The 26,777-nt window shown below is 39.8% G+C and overlaps 1 protein-coding gene across 6 annotated transcripts in view; it reads right to left on the bottom strand.

Moving 5' to 3' along the window:
* Positions 1-26,777, bottom strand: part of BICD1 (BICD cargo adaptor 1) — a 267,827-nt gene that overhangs the window by 36,498 nt on the left and 204,552 nt on the right. For 3 of the 6 annotated variants that reach the window (XM_015151410.3, XM_077953838.1, XM_077953839.1), the window contains exons 5-8: positions 14,262-15,356; positions 8,463-8,614; positions 4,445-4,762; positions 3,269-3,462 (exon numbers count right to left, since the gene is read on the bottom strand). In XM_015151410.3, the coding sequence (XP_015006896.1) occupies positions 3,269-3,462; positions 4,445-4,762; positions 8,463-8,614; positions 14,262-15,356 (1,759 nt within the window). The remainder of the gene's footprint in view (positions 1-3,268; positions 3,463-4,444; positions 4,763-8,462; positions 8,615-14,261; positions 15,357-26,777) is intronic. The other 3 variants (XM_015151408.3, XM_015151409.3, XR_001447966.3) reach the window with 2 other exon arrangements.

Here is a 26,777-nt window from a genome sequence, read left to right as displayed (position 1 = left end):
TATATAGAATATGAGACTGGTCATATATGGCATATTTTATCTTTCTTGGCTTAATGAAAATATTTTATATAGTAAAAGCATCATAATGAATGTTTGATATGTCTTACCCTATATAGGGAAAATAACATATATTGGTAATAATGCAGATATTTATAGAAGCTACAATTTATTTGGTGTGGATGGTCAGTCACTTTCTATAGTAATTCATTGAACTAGGACCTTTTAGAAAATGTTGCTAAGACTCATAAGAATTTATTAAGTGTTAATCTGGTTGATTCCATGATACATAATTAAAAATTCCTAAGGCTATAATAACAGCTTTACTTCCTTTCCTCTTTTATTATTTTAACTTTACATAAATGGTGAGAATTATAAAGGTTATCAATATGTTAAGCTGCCAGCGTGATCTTCCGGTCTGGTGATGATTCTGAATTCCACATTCCTTATATTGCTAATCTTTTTTTTTTTTTTTGAGATGGTGTCTCACTCTGTCACCCAGGCTGGAGTGTAGTGGTGCCATCTCGGTTCACTGAAACTTCTGCCTCCCTGGCTCAAGGGATCCTACCTTGGCCTCCTGAGTAGCTGGGACTATAGGCGCCCACTACCACACCTGGCTAATTTTTGTATTTTTTGTAGAGATGGGGTTTCACCATGTTGCCTAGGCTAGTCTAAAACTCCTGAGCCCAAGTGATTCACCTGCCTCGGCCTCCCAAAGTGCTGGGATTACAGGTGTGAACCACCGCACTCAGCCTCGAATCTCATAAATAGTAATCATTTCTTTTTTTTTTTTTTTTTTTTTTGAGACGGAGTCTAGCTCTGTTGCCCAGGCTGGAGTGCAGTGGCCTGATCTCAGCTCACTGCAAGCCCCGCCTCCCGGGTTCACGCCATTCTCCTGCCTCAGCCTCCCGAGTAGCTGGGAGTACAGGCGCCCGCCACCTCGCCCGGCTAGTTTTTTTTGTATTTTAGTAGAGACGGGGTTTCACCGTGTTAGCCAGGATGGTCTCGATCTCCTGAACTCGTGATCCGCCCGTCTCGGCCTCCCAAAGTGCTGGGATTACAGGCTTGAGCCACCGCGCCCGGCCAATAGTAATCATTTCTAAGGTCAATTTCTAAGGTATTTTCTGGTTATTCAAAACTAAAGAGTTTAAGACAATATACTGGTACTCTTATTCGTGTATGCTAACTGACTTTAGAGTTGTAAGATGCGTACAGTGTGTATAAAGTAGCAGAAAGATTCCCAATCTGGGAAAACAGGGAAGTGTTTTATGGGCTTTTAGTACATTGATATACCCTTCTTGACAGCAACATCAGAATGGAGCCAAAAACGTAAAGATGTTCAACTTTTAACTGAGTGATCTCACTCCTGAGAAGCATTTAATAGATGAGAAGCTGAGTGCATGAGGGCATTCCCGGCAGTACTCTGTAATATAACAAACAATGAAAAACTACCTCAGTGGATGAGGGGAAGTAGTGATTAATGTGGTAACAGCATCTGAAACAAAATCTATGATACAATGACTTTAACAAATAAAAGACTAGATAGCAACATGGAAAAGCTTGTGATATAATGTTCATGGCTTAAACAATGTAATGATAACAATATAAAATATATATCCATGTAAACAAAAACCAGTCATACAAAAATGAAAAGTTATTGTTGTTAACATTGATTATTTTTAACCTTACTGAGATGTTATCTTTTTAATTAAACAACAATAGGAGTTATTTATTAATCATACCAATTTCTTTTCTAAGTTCCAGTAGATAGTTCTACTAAATCCATTTGGAACACTAAAAAGACGACTTTTGTGGGTTTTATCCGAGTTAGGTATCCTGATAAATCATTACCACTTTGGTGATTCACAGAATACTTCAAGGTACCTTCCAAGGAGGTCTAAAACAATAGGAAATCAGTTATGAAATTAAAAACACCAAGCAGTTTTTACTTTTTTTCTTCTTAGGTGTATATTTTGGCTACTACACCATTCCAACGCATTATCACTACCAGTTTCCTCAAACACCTTTAGAACATGAAATGCACTATCAGTTTCTACACCACATCTTTTAATCCCAATCAGTAGGCTGATTCCATGAATCAGATAAGGAAAGTATTAGAGATTCAAAGGCTGAGGTTTGCAAAAAGGAATTAAGGTAAAATGAAAAAATAAATTCTATTTCAGCGGTGGCAAACTCAAAGACTACAGGAGGGGCCAGGAGAGAATAGAAATGAGGATAGCAGGCTGGGTATAAGTAATAAGGAGTGGGGACTGTGGCAAAGTGCAGAGCTTGCCCTAACAGCAACAGCCACTACAGAGCTCCAACAGGTGTTGACATGCGTGAACGCAGACCTAGGGCTGCCAGATATTCAGAATCTTCCACAAGAGGCCAGAAATACTGATGCTCATACAAAATCTCTTGAATTTTTAACTTTCGATAACTAACTTGAATTAGTTTTATATTTTATTTTCTAGCAATAGTCAAATAACAGCTGCCCTTAAGCTTACTTTGGTTTATGGGCTCCTTGTTTGCCACTTCTGCCCTATACTCACATGCAGGGATTCCTCAAAAGGATGATTTTTATTTGCAAGAAGTCACATTTTCTCTGTTTGCCATATGTCACATTTTCAATTTAGGCGTCTTCATAGAACAAGTAAAAAGAATGAAAGGAAGGAAGGAAGGAAGAAAAATGCAAAATAGGGAAGCTAAGTGTGAGCATGTTGGTAAGCATTAACCAGCGGGGGCTTGCAATCTACAAGAACATTATACTAAGACCTAAATGTTCTTGAGGAGTAAAATCTTAGAGGGTTTTACTTTTATTCTCAATATAATGATTGAGGAGACATTCTGAGTCACTACAAAAGGAAATCAGCCCAAAAGCCTTGTTATACATATGGCTCCCTTTACGGAAATTACATTAAAAATGATAAGAGAGAACTGGCCAAATCTGACCAAGATGGAATCGCCATGAGCTACCAAACTGCAAATAGGATCCAAGTGTGTATGTATTGTGCTTGTTGCTAATTTCCCTTTTCCTATCCCAGTCCTTCCAACTCTCATTTGCCATCTTTGGCTGTTAAATGGAAGTCTGTCATTCTAAGGAATATGAGTAAAGGAGGAAAGTGTAAGGAAGTTTTTACTTGACCTGTAGGAATTTACACATCATCAAAGGTAGACTCTGCGGATGGGTGGGCCTGAGTGACTGGAAGGAAGGGGAGAGTCTACTCAACTAATCATTTGCATCACATGCACCCAAGGAAAAAATGTTTACCTGGTGGAGCCACGGTTAACCTTTTTTCCTTGCTGAGCCGGTGCCCTTGGATGAATTCACTCATGGAGGGGGGGCCCTTCAGAAGAAATGATTCTGTGGAGGTGGGATCAGGGGGAACTCTTAATAAATTCTGTAGGTAGGAAGCCCCTGAAGTCCTGGGACGGCTCTGATCACAAAGGGAAGGTGAAAATTGTCTTGCAGGAGATCCAAGAAAAATACATATAGGAAACAAAAAAGTTTTACTTTAATTACCTTTCAACGCCTCACCAGTGACAACATTATTTATATTGGCATTTCATTGTTTAAATATGTAAATCAATATTTTTGCTATTTTTTTTTTTTAAGTTTCCACATCAGGATACAACCCTATTTGGAAACTGTTCTGGATACTGGAAAAGAGATTTATTACAGTTAGTCAGCTTGAACCACAAATAGAAAATATATTATTTGAGTCTTTAATGAAAGCTCCTAAAATAAAAATGTTACCATTAACTGAAAATACATGGTAAGTAACTCAACAGCCAGGACTCTGGAAAAAGGTCACACAATCAAGCCCCTAAAAACCTTACAAGTGGTTTCTCTGGGCAATATTCCCATGCCAAATGAAAAAGCACAAAAACCACTGTCAAGAAAAGGACTGTGCGTATTCCACCCCATTTTATCTAGATATAGACATGCCCTTTCAGTCCGTCATCAATTTTGGTCATATGGACAAAAGTTACCCTAAGAGAACATATTCATATCCTTGTCCCATTAAAGAGAAGCTGATAAACAGCACCATTTCCAAAGGTACAACGACTTTTAAAATTATAACCCAGGTAGAACACGCTTCATTCTTAATATCCACCTTTATCTACTAATTCTTAGGTTGGAGGGAAGGGAGAGGCACATTTACACATACAAAGAGTAGCAAAAATATTAACAGACACTTGAAAATTATATTACGATTAACCAAGAGGAGGGATTGGGCAGGGGGTTAGAAAGGACTACATAAACACAATTATCAAAAAGGTTTTGATCTGGAAAGACCCACATTAGCAAGGATCATTTATATGCCAGCTCCCATTTTTTCTTTTCCTTCCCCTCCTCCATCCTCCACAGCAAGAGCACATTCATTTTTGCAGTTAACTAAAATCTGGCCACTGCACCGTACTATGAAGATCGCTGCATGCATACCTTTTCCTCTGAGTGCCACTGCTGACCCGAATGTTGGGTGTCTGTGGGCCCTGACTATGCAGGAGGTAAGTGTCTATGGTGGGCACGGTGACTGATGCCTCCCCACTTACTTTAGGGCTGCCGATCTTGCTCTTTCCAAGTTTGCCTTTGCTGCGTCGGGACTGCTCATGGTCAAACTCTAAGTCCTCCAGCCTCTGGGTCAGGGCGAGTTTTTGCTGGATAGCCATTCGTAACAAAGTGTTTAGAGTCTTCTTCTCATCCTCTGCGGCTGCTAACTGTCTCTGCATCTCATCCAACTGGGTGACATATTCATCACATCTGCAACCAAAACAGAGAAGGGGTCAGGGGAAAATCTTGGTGAAACTGAATTTGGACTTAAGTTGAAAAGTAATAAATTTGACTGAAATTTAGAAATGCAGAAGACTGGTTTAAAGATCTAGCAATAGAATGTAGATAACTTATAATAGCAGAAAATTGGAATGTATGTTCATCCATACAATGAAGGATAGACAGGACATTTAAAAAAATTTATTATTATTTTCTTGTTGTTTTGTTTGTTTGTTTTTTAAGACTGAGTCTTGCTGTATTGCCCAGGCTGTAGTGCAGTGGCGTGATCTTGGCTCACTGCAACCTCTGCCTCCCAGGTTCAAGCAATTCTCATGCCTCAGCCTCCCAAGTAGTTGGAATTACAGGAGTGTGCCACCATGCCCAGCTAATTTTTGTATTTTTTTAGTAGAGATGGGGTTTCACCATGTTGGCCAGGCTGGTCTCGAACTCCTGACCTTAAGTGATCCTCCCACCCTGGCCTCCCAAAGTGCTGGGATTACTGGTATGAGTCACCATGCCCAGTGATGATCATTTTTTAAAGAGACAGGGTCTCACTATGTTGCCCAGACTGGTCTCGAACTCCTGGCCTCAAGTGATCTTCCTGCCTCAGTCTCCCAAAGTGCTGGGATTACAGGTATCAGCCACTGCACCCAGCCCATATGGAGACAGTCTTAATAGGCAACGTCTTAAACCCCAGGGACAGAGTTATTGTGGGGCTGCCGTGTAATAGCAGAATAACGGTCAAGTCTCCCACAATGTCCACAGTACCTGAAGTGTCTTACAGTAGCTCTTTTTACTGTATAACATTTTATTCTTTGGAGGAATGTAACAAGTTTATTATAGGCTATGCCTATAATATCCAAAATAATAATGTTTATGAAGAAAACATTTCCTTATCTGTATTTACAGGTTTTAGTTTTAGTACAGATTGCAGCTGTTGCTCTTGTCAATTTGACTGATTTGCCTGAATTAGAAAACTGAGTATTTTCAATGATTTCTCAACCAGATGACAGAGCAATGAGTTGTCAAAAAAACAAAAAACAGAAAACCCTGCAAAAACCAAGAATTGCGCAAGGTTTGATACAGATATAGCAGGCTGTCCGAAACATCTTTATTCAGGTTTCATACTTGTGCCAAAGAAGGAAGATAAGCTTAGTGATCTTTTTTCCTTACCAAAGGCAAAACCTGAGCACATATACATTTGGAAGATAGAGGTGGCGTGGGGAAAAAGCTCTTTCTGAGTTTTTTTTTTTCTGAATTTATTTACCCACTAAAATATGAATAATAAATATTGTTCACGCCAAAAAAAAGTATATGAAAATGGACAGTTTGGGGATAACAATTCCTTTTTATAAAAAACTATTATTATTATTATTTTTGAGACGGAGTCTTGCTCTATCACCCAGGCTGGAGTGCAGTGGCATGATCTCAGCTCACTGCAACTTCCGCCTCCCAGGTTCAAGCAATTCTCCTCCCTTAGCCTCCTGAGTAGCTGGGACTACAGGTGTGTGCCACCATGCCCGGCTAATTTTTGTATTTTTAGTAGAGACGGGGTTTTACCATGTTGGCCACGCTGGTCTCGAACTCCTGACCTCAGGTGATCCACCCGCCTTGGCCTCCCAAAGTGCTGGGATTATAGGTGTGAGCCACCGTGCCTGGCTAGGGGATAATAATTCTTACATAAATCAGATTCAGACTTGAAATGTCCTTTGACATTTTTAAAAGTTTCCTTCTCAAAGAGGAAATTTATGTTTTCTTGATTCCAAATGTAATCCTGATTCTTTCATCAAAGAGGGGGACATTGTGCCCTATTCCTATTCTCTATCCTGTCTACCATAGCAGCCAGGTAAACACATTCTATTCCCCAAACACTGTCATGCCCTGAGACCCAGAAGCCAGTTCCCTACAGTTCCTCTGCACCCCTGTAGGCTTTCAGGCACTCAGCCTTCTCACTGCCATCTCCAAGAGATTCAATCACAAGGTCTGAGCTTAAGCCTGTACTCTCCTAACATACAAAAAAAGCTGGACAGTTTCTGGGGGACTCCTATAAAGCACAAGAGATCTTTTTTTGTTTGTTTTTAACACTTTTACATGTATCAGCTACATGTAAATTATTTAAAAATTCTGCCAGTAAAGACATAGTAATTATTTGTGAATTTTGCACCAAGTTTGCATCATACAAGATATATAATTGGTGGGATTTGGTCGGGCATGGTGGCTCATACCCTAACTCAGGACTTTTGGAGGCCAAGGTGGGCGGATCTCTTGAGCCCAGGAATTTGAGACCAGCCTGGGCAACATGGCGAGACCCTGCCTCCACAAAATCCACAAAAATTAGCGGGAGTGGTGGTGCAAGCCTGCAGTCCCAGCTACTGGGGAGGCTGAGGTGAGGTGGGAGGATTGCTTGAGCCCAGGATGTCCAGGCTGCAGTGAACCGAGATGGCGCCACTGCACTTCAGCCTGGGTGACAGAGACCCTATCTCAAAAAAAAAAAGTAATTTTTTTTTACACTGCATTGTGACAGCAAAATATGTATTTCAACAGTATACTGAAAATCTCAAGATTCTGAAAACTTCAAATCAAATACATTCTTAACAATCACTTCACGTTTAAAAACAAAATATGGCTGGGTGCGGTGGCTCACGCCCATGATCCGAGCACTTTGGGAGGCCAAGGCGGGTGGATCATGAGGTCAGGAGATCCAGACCATCCTGGCTAACACGGTGAAACCCCGTCTCTACTAAAAGTACAAAGAATTAGCCAGGTGTGGTGGCGGGTGCCTGTACTTCCAGCTACTCGGGAGGCTGAGGCAGGAGAACGGTGTGAACCCGGGAGGCAGAGCTTGCAGTGAGCCGAGCTCTCGCCACTGCACTCCAGCCTGGGCAACAGTGCAAGACTCTGTCTCAAAAAGAAAAAAAAACCTGGGTGCGGTGGCTCATGCCTTTGATCCCAGCACTTTGGGAGGCTGAGGATCACGAGGTCAGGAGATCGAGACCCTGTCTCTAGTAAAAATACAAAAAATTAGCCGGGCGTGGTGGCGGGTGGGTGCCTGTAGTCCCAGCTACTCGGGAGGGTGAGGCAGGAGACTCTCTAGAACCCGGGAGGTGGAGCTTGCAGTGAGCTGAGATCGCGCCACTGCCCTCCAGCCTGGGCGACAGTGTGAGACTCTGTCTCAAAAAAAAAAAAAAAAAAAAAAAAAATTCTAAGTAATTAGCTGGTATGATGATTATTAACCTTCATTATGACAGTATCTTCTCACACAGTACTAAAGGTAAGGTGCTTTTATATACTTTGATGTACTTCCTTCACAGAACTCTATTTCAGAGGTGATAATATTTAGCTATTCTAGGAAGTGGGGTTTTTTGCCTTATTGAAAGCTTTTTATTTGGAAGGCGAGTCTCTTTGGGGTGCATAAATTCTAGAAACAATCTATTAATATTAACTCACTTAAAAAATATTTTTATGTAATAGAATTTCTGGATCCAGAGTGTTCAGTAGGGGGCTCTGGAAAACAGCACAGAAGGCTTGCAAAATTTTAGATACATCAGAGGGGACTTCCACAGATTTTCTTCACACTTAGCCATCCTAGACTACACACTGAATACACTCAACATGCACAAAGGCAGGGCTGTGAATTTTAAAGCCTTTTCCCCACCTACCACACCCAGTCGTAGGAAGAAAATACTGTTACCTTGTTGCAAACATTGCTCTCAGGGAGGAGAAGGTTGCAGCATCTTCTTTCAAAGCCTTCAGTTCATTTCTAAGCTTCGTCATGGTTTCAGTCACCATTGCTTTTTCATTTTCATATTTGTTCTTGAGATTAGCTAGTGCCACCTCAGCTGTCTAAAGCAGAAAATCACACTGCTTACAATTTTCATATCAGGAAAATCCATCATACAGATTGCTTCATGCTGGGCCTATTATGTTCTTTTATAAAAGGAAAGTGAAATTGATTTGGTTACATTTTATATAAACATAGGTATGCGCTTCGGACAGAGGAAAGTTTTTCTTTAATGTCAAAATGTGTTGTGAATTCGTAATGTAGTTAAATTGCCCTATAAGCCCTTTGTGAGCCAGAGTCAGTATCAGGAGCTAAGAGAATGCCAGTAGTTTAATAAATATTTAATGCAGATTGTTGAAAGTATGGGATTTCAGGACAAGGAGGGAGCCAAAATGAAACTTTATACAAGAAAAATTTTACTAATTATTTCGTAAAGAAGCAGAGCTTCTATTGGAATAATCAAATTGGAATATGTTAGAACTCAAATTTTGTCACCTGTGCTCCGTGGGGCCAAAACATAGAATAAAAGACATACACCATTGTAATTTATGAGTATATGATAAACTATAAATCCATGTTATATGTTTAAGGAAAAGAAGTGATAGAGAACTAATTACTTTCTAATTTGCATACAATTTGTCCAAACAATGAAAGAGTCAAATATAATTCCTTAAAAATCTCCACAAAAGTAGGGGTTACGAAATGTTGAATGAGTTAAAACATTTGTTTGAATCTAGGATTTGGGCATAGTGTTTCAAATCAAGAGCTACCCTGGCACACACATAAGTAAAAAAACACACTGACTGAATCAATGCATAAAATCAGTGTATACTTAGGGATTGCCCGTTTGATGCATAGCACATAGTTTGCATGTTGAAGCCAAACTGGGAACACATTATTTTTATGAACTGGAAACTATAACTTTTCAAAATGTATACAAATACCCCATACTAATGAAAAACCCCATTACGAGTAGAGAAATCCATTACTAATGGGATTTCCCAGGAAGACTACCCTGGTTTTTAACATTTCTTTTGGGGCTTGAAATGGGCAGCTTGAAACCTTCATATGCAAAGTGACAACATCTATAGAAATAAATTCTTTCTTAATTAAATCAATGTTGGGATGGGGTACTTTGTTATTATTTTGGTTTCGAAGTAGTTTCTTATGAGTTTTGATTGGATTTAAATTCAGATTAAAATGAGACTTTACTCATAAAATACTTCTGTATGTTCTTTAGTGTTAATACTTGGAGGAATCTTCAGAAATATTACACATTCAGAAAATTATCCACAATGCAGAAATTGACCGAGGGAAAAACGGCAGTTGTTTAGTGTTAAAAAAGCTTAGACACATATTCATTTAAAACAGAAAAGTATGTTTAAGTTGTGAAAATGTAGATGTAACAAATTTGTAAGCACAGAGTCCCATGGTCAGTTATCTAAGGGGAATAAAGAGGGGGATAACAGAAGAGCTAGACCTGAAATAGAAATACAAACTCACTTATTGTTTGTGACAAATACCCTAAAGCCTCAGTTTTGTTTGTAGATTTGTTTGTCCATAGACTGTGCAAAGTTTTTCCAGAATTAAGTAATTTTAAGTATCCATAACTCATTGGATTTGCTGATGTCTGCATTCACCACATTCTCCACACACTCCAAAGTTGACTTTCTAAATAAAAAAGTCTTATTTCCAGCCACGTAGACCTTTGTGTGCATTCCCTGAATATATCATTCTATTTTGTCATTCCTAAGCCTCTCTACCTACTGTTCTGTCTGGAATTACTTCCTCCTCCTCTGGAAAACAACTCCTTACCCTTTAAGAACAAACTAAAGTATAATTGCTTCTGTGAAGTCTTTTCCGCTCCTCTAGGAAACCTTAGTTGCTTCCTCTGCATTGTTCTCATAACTTGGATTACAGCACGTGTAATGCTGAACTGTAATTGTGTTTCTATCCTGACATCCCCAGGAGGCTGAGTCTTCTGGAAGGCAGGGACCATGTGTTAGTCTCTGAATCTTCAGCATGCAGCACAGTGCTAGATGGATGGTGCTTCATAAGCATTTACTGAGTTCATCAGAAGGCACTGTGCCTATGAAAAAATCCTTAAGTAAATGAGAAGATTCATAGAGACTACAGAATGCCTATTTTATTTATTTATTTTTAACTTCTATTTTAAGTTCGGGGTACAGGTGCAGGATGTGCAGGTTTGTTACATAGGTAAATGTGTGTCATGGGGGTTTGTTGTACCTATTATTTCTTCACCCACGTATTAAGCCTAGTATCCATTCTTTATTTTTCCTGATCCTCTCCTTCCTTTCATCCTTCAGCCTCCAATAGGAACCAGTGCGTGTTGTTCCCCTCTATGTGGCTATTTGCTCTCATCATGTAGCTCCCACTTATAAGTGAGAATATGCGGTATCTGGTTTTCTGTCCCTGTGTTAGTTTGCTAAGGATAATGGTCTCCAGCTCCAACTATGTCCCTGCAAATGACATGATCTCACTCTTTCTTATGGCTGTATAGTAGAATGCCTATTTTAAAACAGGGAGATTTCCTTTTTACCCTAGAATTCTCACCTTAGCCTTAAAAATGAACATTCCACAATGTCTAAATATAGTGAATGTCATCTGTTAATACTTAAAGTTATTTATGGCACATAAGCATCACAGCAACAGGCCCAACATAATGAACATGTAGACCAAATGCATCACTAGAAACGGGTTTTCATTTAATTTACTGAGTCCATATAGACTGTAACTCTAATGTAATGCAAATGGTACAGGTTGAGCATCCTTAATCCAAAACCCAAAAGGCTTCAAAATCTCTAACCTTTTGAGTGCTGACATGATGCCATAAAATTCTACACTTGACCTCATGTAATCAGTCACAGTCAAAATTTTGTTTCAGCCACAAAATTATTAAAAATATTGTATAAAATTACCATCAGGCTATGTATATATGAATACATGAAATTTCTTGTTTCCTGTCTCATGAAATTTCATGTTTGGACTTGGATCCCATCCCCAAGTTATCTCATTATATATATATGCAAATGTCCAAAATCCAAAATCTGAAACATTTTTCATCCCGAACATTTTGGAAAAGGGATACTCAACCTGTACCACAAAAAATTGTGAAAATAAAACTTCAGCTAGGAATGCTTTGTTCTGTTCTGAATTCCCGTGGTACTGTTTACATCACTCTAAAGCGCTTGATGAGTCCTATCTTATAAATAGCTATAGGCAATTGTGGAATTCCTACTAGAGTATGTCATTTATTTTTGCATCCCTGAAAATATGTTATTTTATTACTGTCTCCCAGAAAATATGTAATCAATGAATGCTGGTTCACAAATTAGTCTCTGTTGGTGGGCCAAGTGTCCTTATCTATACATCTCTGTTTCAGTTAAGCATCTTGATTTTTTTTTTTTTTTTTTTTAAGACAGATTTTCACTCTTGTTGCCCAGGCTGGAGTGCAATCGCTCAATCTCAGCTCACTGCAACTTCCGCCTCCCGGGTTCAAGCAATTCTCCTGCCTCAGCCTCCCGAGTAGCTGGGATTACAGGCACGCACCACCACGCCTGGCTAATTTTGTATTTTTAGTAGAGACGGGGTTTCTCCATGTTGGTCAGGCTGGTCTCAAATTCCTGACCTCAAGTGATCCGCCCGCCTTGGCCTCCCCAAGTGCTGGGATTACAGGCGTGAGCCACTGCACGCGGCCCTAAATTGTTAATATTCAACCTTTAGGAAGAAGTCAGAGAAGTTATTTGGATGGCTTGACCAAGAATGCCCTAGGATAGCATGTCCTTGATAAAGTTTATGTAAGCCTTATCTAATATGGTATTGGTTATTTATGACCACTCTGAATCATTGAGTCTTTAAATTATAGCAGAGTTATAATAATAAATTCCTTTATTCTGACCTAAAATTGGAGTCAGATCTCTCACAAACTCTTCATTCACTCTAATCTTTTCTATTTTTCTAAAGTGACAACACAAAATAAAGTCGTATTTTGCCCTTAGGTTTATATAAAACATGTTAATAGTGCAAACAGTATTATAGCTTATGGTATAGATGTCAATTATATAAATAGATTTATGGGAACTAGAGATGAGGACTCGAAAGCTGCACTGTAGATGACATAATAAGGGCGTGGTTTTCCCCAGATAATGGCAAACGGAGAAGGCATTCTGAATCTGAAATTAACCTTCAATCTCTAAAGACCAAGAGCTCCCCTGACCTACTATTCACTGGCACTGCTTGCGTTTGCAAGAGGGCATTTGGTGCTTTGTTGCTTCTCTTTATCAACACCAACACTTATTCAGCACCTTTCTCAAATATGTGTCTTTTGAGGCTATCTTTTCAGATAAACTAAATAAAGGTGAAAAGAATTTTCCTGCTTATATTTCGCAGCACTCCCACCCAGGTAAAACTCAAGGGTGGAAAACAATTTCAGTCATTAAAGAGGGCTGGGAATTAGACAGGTTCATGTTGTAACATTACTACTTGTCCAGAAGGACAGGATCAATAGCTAGGAAAAGCTCCCTATTACTTAAGCTCTGACCCATGTGAGTTAACATCCCATATGAACCTAAATTTCAGATACGTGGTCACTAGCACAGGTAGAGCTCATTCTCATACTCTCTCACATGCACACTCTCTCTCATTTGCTTGCTAAAGTGGCCCCAAACTATTTAATTTGTTGATAACAATCTGTCTGGCTTTGTTTCTGTAACTCAGTTCCTCACAGTTGTCTTGCCTTTCATCCCTGACTTGTTCATTTATTTAGCACTCTTGTTTCTCTAGGTTTGGGATGAAGGACAAAACACTCCTTTTAATCTTGCTATACTTGGCTGGGTGTGGTGGCTCATGTCTGTAATCCCAGCACTTTGGGAGGTCGAGGCAGGCGGATCACTTGAGGTCAGCAGTTCAAGACCAGCCTAGACAACATGGCGAAATCCTGTCTATTTGAAAATACAAAAAATTAGCCAGGCATGGTGGCACACGCCTGTAATCCCAGCTGCTTGGGAGGCTGAGGCATGAGAATCGCTTGAACCCAGGAGGCGGAGGTTACAGTGAGCTGAGATGGCGCCACTGCACTGCAGCCTGGGCAACAGAGTGAGACTCTGTCTCAAAACAAACAAACAAAAAACAAAAACAAAAACAAAAAATTCTTGCTATACCCCTAGAAATTGAGTCTTGAATCTGAACCTCCAGCTCCAAAGCCGGGGTCCAGTTATTGGCCATCAGACCTTCTTCATGATCTGCACCCAGATTTCCCTCTGTTTGCTCCGGCTGTCTGCTGGGTGTCTGTCTTTCTTGCTGTATCTCCCTGGTTGGTGTAACCTGTCTTGCCAGCCTATTCTGCCACCCTCCATCTCCTGTTTCCGCAGCTACTCACTGCCAGGCTTCAGCCCAGCACCGCCTGAGCTGCCTTTCTACATCTGCGGAAAGGCATCTGGATCTTCTCCTGTGTTTTTAACTTCCTCACCTCTGCCTCCACCTAGCTGGGCACAGATATTTCATCCATTCACTCATTTAAAAATAATAATTATTATGACATTCTGATCTGACACTGGGACATGGTTTTATTTCTCCACTGACCAAGAATCTGAACTCTCATCTTGATGATACTGGATACTCAATAAATTAGGGAATAAATTAGTTAAGAAAGCTTTAACTAGCATGCTTTCACCAGTAGAATGAGATTACCTGCTTATTGGCTTTCAATACCGCCCTCAATGTGGCAATCTGCTCCCGTTTGGTGCTCAGCAGGGACTTTAGCTTGAGGATCTCTTCCATTAAGGCTTCCTTGTCTTTATCAATCATGGGGGCTAGCTCCCGAGCCGCTGCTCGTTGACGAGACAGTTGCAAGGACCGGTCCACAGCTTTCTGCAGATGCTTGATTTGGTCCCGGATTATGGCATTAAGGTTGTAGATATTCATTGGCTCTTTGCGGATGTCACTTGTATCCAATACTGGAGATGACGGTGGGGCAGTAATAACAGGAGAGATTGTGGGGGTCTTAGTTGGACTTGGTTCTTTGCTGGCCTCTGTGCTTTCTTTTGCAACTGGTTCAGATGAGGTCCTTGTTTCTACCGGGGATGACACACCCCGCCTGGCTAATCGTGGGGACAAAAGTCCTCTGGGATCATCAGGCCCTTTCAGGCTGCCACTGCGGGTGACTCTGCTCTGCCTATAGTAATCCAGCATGACCCTGTTGGGAGTTTCATTATTACATAGACACACATGGTGGTAAAGCTGAGCTAACTCCTCACTGAATGTCACTAACTCATCCTGGGCCGTATTAAGAGTATTGTGATTTTCATTGGCTATGCTGGTCATCTTTTGCAACTCCTTCTCCATGTGGGCCATCTTCTCACCACTCTCCTTGGTGGTCTTCTCAAGGCTTGTCACCTGCTCATCATACATCTGGATTTTACTCTCATATTTGGCCTTCTCATCAGTGTAGTTTTCTACAGATTTATTATATTTCTCCTTTAAGGCCTTAATTTCAGCTTTCAGATCAATCACCTCAGTTACTGCCACCCTATATTTGCATTCAAGGATCTCTAAGCCATTGATGTCCACTTCGTAGTCATGGGCCTCCTCCCCTGAGTCCCGGCCCTTCTCCCCGTCCAGCTCGGCCTTGAGCTCCTTGCTGCTTTGCAGGCCCCTCATGGCATTGACGTGCTCTGTGAGCCGGTGCACGCGCTCATGCTGCTCCGTCAGTGCTCCCTTGGTGTGTTCCAGCTGTGTCTGTGACTCCTGTAGGTTGGCCAAAAGAATGGCCTTTTCCCGCTCTACCTGCAATGGCAAAAGAAAGTCTCTGAATGACCTCAATGCAGAACCAATGATGAACTTAATCCATTCACAGTCGGGCATGTATACACTTAAAAATCACTGCAGCAGAGCCAATGTTCCCACTATTTCGAATTAAAATGGAGTGTTTTTTATTTCAGCAGTTCTGGTAAGTCAATCTAAAAGTACATAATTCTAAAAGAATTATACTGCAAGTAGTTACCCATCAATTTCACTTGTATCATACACACATACTCATGAAACTTCAATGTTATTAGAACAATCTTATTTTCATTTTTAACACCTTGCAGAAAACAACATGACTTTAAGAGATAAGCATAGGACTGGTGTTATTTTTATGAGTGCCTTATAGTACATCTGTTTTTCAGATCATTAAGTGACTGTATCAGGGTGCCTATGAATCAATCATCCTTTCCTTCCCAGAGCTCAACCCCAAATCAGGTTTAAAACCTAAGGCTTTAACTTACTAAATATTGCTGAGTACTTTAACCATCCTCTTAAAAATAAGCATTTAGTCCCCAAAACAAACATGCACTACATTTGACAGTTTTTATCTTTTTTTAAGACAGGGTCTCGCTCTGTCACCCACACTGGAGTGCAGTGGCACAATTGTGGCTTACCGAAGCCTCTGCCTCTCAGGCTCAAGTGATCCTTCCACCTCAGTGTCCTGAGCAGCTAGGACCACAGGTGCGCACCACCACACCTGGCTAATTGTGTGTGTGTGTAGAGACAGAGTCTTGCTATGTTGTCCAGGCTGGTCTTGAATTCCTAGGCGCATGTCAGCCCCCTGCCTCTGCCTCCCAAAGTACTGGAATTACAGGCGTGAGCCACCATGCCCAGCTTTGATGGTTTTTAATATAAAAGTCAAAGAATACATACGGAATTTTAGAGCTAAAAGAACAATTTATAAGTCAATTCAATTCCTTTAGTCCAAAATAGGAACTGTAAATATTAGCAATTAATTTGAATAATGTGATATGTTTATGTAGACAGGAAGTATTACCACCTGATGAAAAACACTCAGGTGTCCATACAAAACACTGTCTCATTAAACATAGGTATATAAGAAATTGCAATGTGAAAAAATTTTAAAGCATTTCTCTCCTTCCATATGGGTAAATATTATGAATTATGAGTTTTTGCATTTATAATGTAACTGTTTCTCAATAACAAAATAATATTGTTTACATTATTGTTCTATAAGAAGTATCATGGTGTTCATATCCTTCTGCACTTGTGTTTTCTTTTCTTCTTCTTTTTAAAAAATAAACCATCATGAGATCTGCCTTAAGAGCAATGAATTGATGCTGAATGTCTTTATATCTAAAGGAAGATATCAATTCAAACTTTTTTTTTTTTTTTTTTTTTTTTTTTGAGACAGAGTCTCGCTCGGTCATCCAGGCTGGACTGCAGTGGTGCGATCTCGGCTCACTGCAAGCTCCGCCTCCCAGGTTCACGCCATTCTCCGGCTTCAGCCTCCCAAGTAGCTGGGACTACAGGTGCCCACCATCACGCCCGGCTAATTTTTTTTGCATTTTTAGTAGAGACAGGGTTTCACCATGTTAGTCAGGATGGTCTCGATCTCCTGACCTCGTGATCTGCCCTCCTCAGCCTCCCAAAGTGCTGGGATTACAGGCGTGAGCCACCGCACCCGGCCCAATTCAAACTTTCAAACTTCCTGGATCATACATTAAATCCCTAAATGGCAAGTAAAATTATTATAATTAGAATATAATAAATATTAATCATTAAGTATGGTTAATATTTTAAAACTAGCTTATTACTTTAGGATATACATATATATATGTAAATGTATAATACAGTAGAGTAGTATTTTTATGATCCTTTGTGGAACCTGATGCCCCTCATTAACTATCATGGTAGTCCTCTCTTGGTAAGGTTCTGATATGCATAAGTTTCAGTTACTTTGCTTTAGTTAAAACATCAGCTACTCCCCAAACCATGGTCCAAATTTCAATGACCAAATAGATTGATTGTGAGCCATGCATAATGCACAATCTATCTTCGCTGCCAGCTGTTCAGTCTATAAAATCACTACATAACATCATGACCTATGGCAAATGACACCACTTCATTCAAAGTGAACCAGTGATTGGTTACTATGTATCTGTTATTCAGTTCACTCACAGACGGCTAAGGATATAGTTGCCTTGTCTTGTCTCCTAGTGATAAATCCATGTGATGTTTTACAAAAATGGATTACAACAAGAAAGAAAGCACAGCGAAGAAACAAAGAGTGACAATGCTGGAAGTAAAATTTGAAAAAAAAACATAAATGGAGTCAGGTGCAGTGGGGTGTGCCTGTAGTCCTAGCTACTCCAGGGGCTGAGGCAGGAGGATTGCTTGGGCCCAGGAGCTGAGGCAACATAGTGAAACCCTGCCTCTAAAAAAATCCCTGAAACTACCTAAATGGAGTTATAGAAGAAATAATTGAATATGGAAATATTGACACTAATGCTGTTTGAGGGACTTTAGATGTGCACCCAAAGAAACTTAGTGGAGGCAATTTTTTCAATTTATTAAATGAAAAAGTACAGTATGGCCGGGTGCGGTGGCTTGTGCCTGTAAGCCCAGCACTTTGGGAGGCCGAGGTGGGTGGATCATGAGGTCAGGAGTTTAAGACCAGCCTGGCCAAGATGGTGAAACCCCGTCTCTATTAAAAATATTTTAAAAAATTAGCCGGGCATAGTGGCATGCACCTGTAATCCCAGCTACTGGGGAGGCTGAGGCAGAATTGTCTGAACCCGGGGGGCAGAGGTTGCAGTGAGCCGAGATCACACCACTGCACTCCAGCCTGGGCGACAGAGTGAGACTCCGTCTAAAAAAAAAAAGAGAAAAAGAAAAAGAAAAGTACAGTACGGTAGTTGCAAAAAGGATGAAAATGTCGAAGAGGAAGTGATGCTGGCACATAAAGGTACTCGCAAAGATATTTCCAGATGTTGAAAGTGCAGAGGATAAAATGTTGGAAGATGATCCAAACTTAAAAATGAGGAGGACAATTTGCCAAAGCAAAGAAAAGATTCTTGCTCAGTGTCCTAAGTTTTTTTTTTTTTTGAGATGGAGTCTAGCTCTGTCGCCAGGCTGAAGTGCAGTGGTATGATCTCTGCTTGCTGCAACCTCCGCCTCCTGGGTTCAAGCAATTCTCCTGCCTCAGCTTCCCAAGCAGCTGGGACTACAGGCATTCGCCCCCACGCCCAGCTAATTTTTGTATTTTTAGTAGAAACAGGGTTTCACCATGTTGGCCAGGCTGGTCTCGAACTCCTGACCTCGTGATCTGCCCACCTTGGCCTCCCAAAGTGCTGGGATTTCAGGCATGAGCCACCGCACCGAACCCTAAGTTTTATAGAAGAAGGCAAGATCAAAATACACTTGATAAGCTGTTTACAAAGAAATAAAAGTTTAACTCTCAATGTTCCTAATGTTTTAAATTATGAAGTACTAAGTACTTTTACTATATTTTCATTTCTATATGTATTTATAAACAACAGTAAGAGACTTTTTAATGTTTCACAAAAATATTTAAAGATCACAACACAATTGTAAATTTCCCCATTAATTATTAAGTTTGTTTTGCATGGTTTCAGTTTGCATGATCATTTTTTACTGTCCCGGACTACTATGCATTCCAGGGACTGCCTGTATAGTATGATCACATATATTAGAACTTAAGATAACGGTTTTGTTATCTCAAGTTGTTATTTAGAGGCTTTTAAGTTATAGCTCTCATGTTATGACATGGTGTTTGCCCATATCTATGAAAGGAAAGCAACTCACAAATTACATTTTATGGCTGCAGAACCCAAATTATTCACAAATGACAGTACTGCAGGTAAAGAACTGGGCCTGTGGCATCAGAGAATACTGGAGTCAAATCTCGGGACCGACATTTACTTAGCTATGTGACTCTGAGAAAGCTTCAGTTTGGTAACCTATGCAAGGAGCACAGTAACACTTCATAGGAAATTTCGATGATGAAGTGAGATAGTGAATTTAATGCTGAAGGTTCTACAGTGTTAGCTGTTGTGAACAACTGGTTAGCGGTGGTGCACCTCCCACAAGCCAAAATGTTTTTACATGGCAAACACATCTGTTTTCACAATTTTGAAAATTTTATAAATGCAACTCTTTCATTTCAGAGTCAGGAAATATTTGAATACAAATCTTAGCTGGATTTCATTAGTTATAATAGAGTGTATCTCCAGAGGTGATGATGAATTTGCTTACCCAGACTATTTGGGTAATAGTTTTCAGTGAAAAACCTGGTAATTACGTAATATGGTATTTGATGAATAGCCATGTCATTTGAACTTTTCATAAAGGAGATGGAAAATCTCTAATCTATGCAATCTCAGTGAAAACTGATTATGTCAGAAGTGTTTTTCCCTTTTTTCCCTTGAAAATTAAGCAACTTTGCACTGGAAAGTGTAAACATTATTCGATTAGTACACACGATTACAGATAAGACTGTTTCCAAAACGCCCTTCAAAAGGAAAAGCCTCTGAATCAAATAAACATTGGATCAAAACAAAATGTACTGAATGTGTCTGAAGCTTGTTTTAGCAGCAAAAGTGTTAAGACGAATAAGGTAATGCCTTTAGAACAGTCTTCAATCTGGACTCTGACAGTTCAGATTGAATGTAAACATTTTCTAAGCCTAAAAAAGGTAAGTCTACAGTGTCTTCATGACAGCATCTCCAGAAAACATCAAATAGAACACTGTCTCTTGCACGTATGCTTCCTCCCTACACAACAGGGGTCCTCAACTCCCAGGCCTCTGACCAGTACCCGGTTGTGGCCTGTTAGGAACCAGCCCACATAGCAGGAGGTGAGTGGCAGGTGAGCAAACATTACCGCCTGAGCTCTGCCTCCTGTCAGATGAGTGGCAGCGTTAGATTGTCATAGAAGTGCAAACCCTATTGCGAACTGCGCATGTGAGGGATCTAGGTTGCATGCTCCTTATGAGAATCTAATGCCCTCCAACCACCTGCACCCTATCTGTGGAAAAATTGTCTCCTATGAAACAGATCACTGGTCCAAAAAGGTTGGGGACTGCTGCTATACAGTACTGCTTTCTATATTTAATACGTTTCTGCTGAAATCAATTGAATAGGAAATTTTATCCAAATTACACATATATTACACACATATGTAAATATATATTATACACATATATCATATCTATCTATCTATCTATCTATCTATCTATCTATCTATCTATATTTCTCCCAGATAATTAAGTTTGGTCTGACAAAAAAATTACTAAAATACAGGTAATTTTGTAAAACTCTAACATTATATTTTCACTTAGCTATTAAGGCTTAGAGTACCTTAAATTGTATTTGGATTTCAAAGAGCAGATGCTTAAACTGTTTTTTAAATTAATTACTTTATTTATTTAATTTATTCTTTTGAGATGGAGTCTCACTCTGTCGCTCAGGTTGGAGTGCAATGGTATGATCTCAGCTCACTGCAACCTCTGCTTCCTAGGTTCAAGCGATTCTCCTGCCTCAGCGTCTCAAGTAGCTGGGATTACAGGCGTCTGCCACCATGCCTGGCTAATTTTTGCATTCTTAGTAGAGACAGAGTTTCTCCGTGTTGGTCAGGCTGGTCTCGAACTCTTGACCTCAGGTGATCCACCCGGCTTGGCCTCCGAAAGTGCTGGGATTACAGGCATGAGCCACTGCACCTGGCCTAAATTGTTTTAGATTTAGTGCTTTGAATGAATAAAATGCAAAGCACTTTAAAGCTTAAAATTACTACACATTTTAAGCGTTACTATTTTAATTTCCATTTGTAAAGAATTTATCCGAGAGAGAGTTGAGGGGTTTATTATAATCTGCTGTAGTGACCGAGAATAGTTGTCTTATTTCTCTTCCTACAATCTTCATTTTCTGTCTGGAACTGGAGATTTTGTTTTTTCATGGTAGAGCTGGTTGTTTTGCCAGAAAACCTGACTTCAGTATTTGTAAACTGTTTGGTCTAGTGTAAGTATAAAACATGTGTTTACTATTATTATTGGTGTTACTATATCCCATAGAAATTATTTTTTACTTCACTGAATATTTACCTTTTATTTTTAATTTTTTAATTTTTGAGATAGAGTCTCACTCTGTCACCCAGGCTGGAGTGCAGTGGCATGATCTTAGATCACTGCAATCTCTGCCTCCGGGGTTCAAGCGATTCTCCTGCCTCAGCCTCCCGAGTAGCTGGTATTACAGGGACGTGTCACCACGCCCAGCTAATTTTTGCATTTTTAATAGAGACGGGGTTTCACCACGTTGACCAGGCTGGTCTCAAACTCCTGACACCTCAGGTGATCTGCCTGCCTCAGCCTCCCAAAGTGCTGGGATTACAGACGTGAGCCACTGCACCTGGCCTAAATTGTTTTAGATTTAGTGCTTTGAATGAATAAAATGCACAGCACTTTAAAGCTTAAAATTACTATACATTTTAAGTGTTACTATTTTAATTTCCATTTGTAAAGAATTTATCCAAGAGAGTTGAGGGGTTTATTATAATCTTCTGTAGTGACTGAGAATAGTTGTCTTATTTCTCTTCCTACAATCTTCATTTTCTGTCTGGAACTGGGGATTTTGTTTTTTCACGGTAGAGCTGGTTGTTTTGCCAGAAAACCTGACTTCAGTATTTGTAAACTGTTTGGTCTAGTGTAAGTATACAACATGTTTACTATTATTATTGGTGTTACTATATCCCATAGAAATTATTTTTTACTTCACTGAGTGTTTTCCTTTTATTATTTATTTATTTTGAGATGGAGTCTCACTCTGTTGCCCAGGCTGGAGTGCAGTGGTATGATCTTGGCAACCTCTGCCTCCCGGGTTCAAGCAATTGTCCTGCCTCAGCGTCCTGAGTAGCTGGGATTACCAGCACGTGCCACCACACCAAGCTAATTTTTGTATTTTTAGTAGAGACGAGGTTTCACCATGTCGGCCAGGCTGGTCTCAAACTCCTGACCTCATGTGATCTGCCCGCCTCGGCTTCCCAGAGTGTTGGGATTACAGGCGTAAGCCACTGCGCCCAGCCTCAATAACTTTTTATAAGTAGAGATGGGGTCTCTTTATGTCGCCTAGACTGATCTTGAATTCCTGGCCTCATGCAATCCTGCCAATCTGGCTTTCCCAAATGCTGGGATTACAGGTGAGAGCCACTCTGTCCAGCCAAGTCTTTTGACCCTCAATTTGACACGTAAATGATGATGTGATTCTTGTAACAGTATACATAGCATCAATATGCACAAATGGAACTCATAAATAATTTGTTCTTCTCTGCTTGAAGAGCAACAACTCTGATAATGCATGTCTGTGCCCCAACAAAAGAGAACTCTATGAAAAAAGATTGAGATAGAACAAAGAAACTCTATATGAGGGAATTCATCAGTTGTTAAAAGAAAAGTGTCTACTTTAGAGTGTGTGGTGAAAAGAAAATTCTCTCATGCACATGAACACACAAAGGTCAGTCAACTGGATGAAAACTAAAAAAGATGTAGGGAGAGGGGGCCCTTCCCAACTCTTATGAGATGAGGAGTACTCTGATACCAAAACTTGAGAAACAGCACTTTGGGAGGCCAAGGCGGGCAGATCACTTGAGGTCAGGAGTTTGAGACCAGCCTGGTCAGCATGGTGAAACCCCATCCCTACTAAAAATACAAAAATTAGCCTGATGTGGTGGTGGGCACCTGTAATCCTAGCTACTTGGAAGGCTGAGGCAGGAGACTTGCTTGAACCTGGGAGGCAGAGGTTGCAATGAGCTGAGATCATGTCACTGCACTCCAGCCTGGGCAACAGACCAAGACTTTCTTTCAAAAAAAAAAAAAAACCAAAAACTAAAAAACAAACAACCTCTCCATCCCAGAGAAACAAATTATAAGAAAATAAAACTAAAGACCAAGACCTCTTATGAATATAGACACAAAATCCTCAACAAAATACTAGCAAACTGAATCCAGTAATATAACCAAATGCAATCACAGAAACACAATGTTGATTTAACATTTGAGAGTCAATAAATATAATATACCACACTAATAGAATACATGAAACCATATTATCATCTCAATGTATGAAGGAAAAGCATTTGACAAAATTTAATATCCATTTGTGATAATTAAAAAAAAGTCAACAATCTAGTAACAGAAGAAAACTCCCTCACCCGGATAAAGGGCATCTGTGAAACACCCACAGCAAAACAAGGATGGCTGCTCTTGCCATTTTTATTCATCATTGTACTGGAGTTCTAGCCAGGGAACTTAGGTGAGAAAATGAAATAAAAGGTATTGAGGAAATATCTTTTAAGGAAAGAAAAAAGTAAAATGATCTTTATTTGCAGATGACATGCTCTTGTATATATTAATAGAAATTCTTAAGGAATCCACTAAAAAACAACTATTAGGACTAATAAACAAGTATAGCAATGTTGCAGGATACAAGATCAATATATGAACATCAGTTGTATTTCTATATATTAGCAATGAACAATGAAAAATAAAGTGAATAAAATAATTGCTTTTATAGCACTATCAAAAAATAACATGCTTCAGAACAAATTTTTTTCTTTTATTGAGATGGAGTTTCGCTCTTGTTGCCCAGGCTGGAGTGCAATGGCACAATCTCGGCTCACTGCCACCTCCACCTCTCGGGTTCAAGCGATTCTCCTGCCTCAGCCTCCCGAGTAGCTGGGATTACAGGTATGCGCCACCACGCCTGGCTAATTTTGTATCTTTAGTAGAGATGGGGTTTCTCCATGTCGGTCAGGCTGGTCTCAAACTCCTGACCTCAGGTGATCCACCTGCCTCAGCCTCCCAAAGTGCTGGGAGGCCTGAGCCACCGCACCTGGCAGGAATAAATTTAACAGAAGAAGTGCAAAATGTATACAGACGCACCTCAACTTGTGATGGGGTTACATCTCAATAAACCCATTGTAAACTGAAAATATCATGAGTATGGCCAGGCACAGTGGCTCATGCCTGTAATCCCAGCACTTTGGGAGGATGAGGTGGGCAGATCACCTGAGTTTGATCAAGAGTTTGAGACCAGCCTGGCCGACATGGTGAAACCCTGTCTCTACTGAAAACAATTTTTTAAAATTAGCTGAGTGTGGTGGCACGTGCCTGCGTTCAGCTACTCAGGAGGCTGAGGCACAAGAATCACTTGAACCCAGGAGGTGGAGGTTGCAGGGAGCCAAGATCGTGCCACTGCACTACAGCCTGCGCGACAGAGTGAGACTCCATCTCAAAAAAAAAAAAAAAAAAAAAAAAAAAAAGAAAATATCATAAGTCTAAAATGCATTTAATACACATAACCTACCAAACATTATAGCTTAGTCTAGCTACCTTAAAAGTGTCCAGAACACTTATGTTAGCCTACAGCTGGGCAAAAATAATCTAACTCAAAGGTTTTTTTTTTGTTTTGTTTTGTTTTAAGACAGGGTCTCACTCTGTTGCCCAGGCTGGAATGCAGTGGCACAATCTCAGCTCACTGCAACCTCCGCCTCCCTGGTTCAAGTGATTCTCCTGCCTCAGCCTCCCAAGTAGCTGGGACTACAGGCGCACACCACCACGCCCGGCTAATTTTTGTATTTTTAGTAGATACAGGGTTTCACCTTGCTGCCCAGGCTGGTCTCGAACTCCCAACCTCAGATGATCCACCTGTCTCAGCCTCCTAAAGTGCTGGAATTACAGGTGTGAGCCACCATGCCCAGCCCCCTCTCAAAGCCTATTTTATAATAAAATGTTGACTATCTCATTTAATTTATTGACTACTGTACTGAAAATGAAAAACAGAATAGTTGTATAGGTACTCAAAGTATGGTTTCTACTAAATGTGTATTGCTTTAACACCATTGTTAAGTCAAAAAGTTTAGTCAAACCATCACAAGTTAAGGACCATCTGTACTCTGAAAACTATAAAGCATTGTTGAAAGAAATTAAAGAAGACCTAAATAAAGGGATAAATAGCCTCTGTTTTTGGGTAAAAAACTGAAAGTTAAGATGGCAATACTACCCAAATTGATTTACATATTCAATGCAAACTCCAACAAAATTTCAGATGGATTCTTTGTAGAAACTGACAAGATGGTCAAAAAATTTATATGGAAATGCAAAGAACCTGGAATAGCCAAAACAGTCCTGAAGAAACTTCTTGAGAAAGAACTAGCCAACTTTCCTATTTCAAAAATTGCTACGAAAAAACTATAATCAAGATACTATAGTACTGGCATAAGCACAGACATATAAATTAATGGAACAGAATTGAAAGTCTAGAAATAAGCCCACATATACATCTATGACCAACTGATTTTGGACAAGGGTGCAAAGATAATTCAATGGGGGAAAGAATAGAATAATAGTCTTTTCAACAAATGGTGCTGGGACAACTGGATGCCCACATGTAAAATAGTAATGTTGATCTCTTCCTCACATCATATTCAAAAATTAAGTCAAAATGGATCAAAGACCTAAATATAAGAGATAAACATAAAATTCTTAGAGGAAAACCTAGCCATGAATGTTCATGACCTTAGATTAGACAACAGTTTTGTATGACACCAAAAGCACAAACAACAAAAGAAAAAAAATAAATTAGACACATCAAAATTAAAAAGTTTTTTTTTAGCTGGGCATAGTGGCATGCGCCTGTAGTCCCAGCTACTCAGAAGGCTATGGTGGGAGGATTGCTTGAGACCAGGAGAGTCCAGGAGTTTGAGGCTGCAGTGTGCTATGATTGTGCCTATGAATAGCCACTGCACTCCAGCCTGGGCAACATAGTGAGATCCCATCTCTTTAAAAAAAAAAAAACTCCTATGTACATCAAAGGACACCATCAAGAAAGTGAAAAGACAATCCATAGAATGGGAGAAAATATTTGCAAATCATAAATCACTTTTATGATAAGGGATTTGTATCCAAATCGGTAAAGAACTGTTTCAACTCAGAAATAAAAAGATAGCCCAGTCAAAAAATAATCTGAATAGACATTTTTCCACAGAAGATATAAAAGAGCCAATAAGCTCATGAAAAGATGCTCACAAGGAAATACAAGTTAAGATGATAATGAAATACCACTTCACATCCACCAGGATGGCTATGATTGAAAAGGCACATAATAACAAGTGTTAGTGAGAATGTGGAGAAATCTGAACCCTCATACACTGCTGGTGGGGACATAAAAGGGTACACTCAATTTGTTTTCAAAACTAGCAGTTCCTCAGAAGGTAAAACATAGCATTACCATATGACCCAGCATTTCCAGCTCTAGAATTAACTCCCTCTGGGAATTAAAACATATGTGCACACAAAAACTTGTACATAAATGTTCATAGCAGCTTTACTGATAATAGCTAAAAAAATAGAAACAACTCAAAAGTCCA

This window comes from Macaca mulatta, chromosome 11 (genome assembly GCF_049350105.2).
Source record: "Macaca mulatta isolate MMU2019108-1 chromosome 11, T2T-MMU8v2.0, whole genome shotgun sequence".
Taxonomy (NCBI): Eukaryota; Metazoa; Chordata; class Mammalia; order Primates; family Cercopithecidae; genus Macaca; species Macaca mulatta.
Note: the sequence above shows the minus strand (reverse complement) of the source record. Positions and strands in the feature narration are given on the sequence as shown.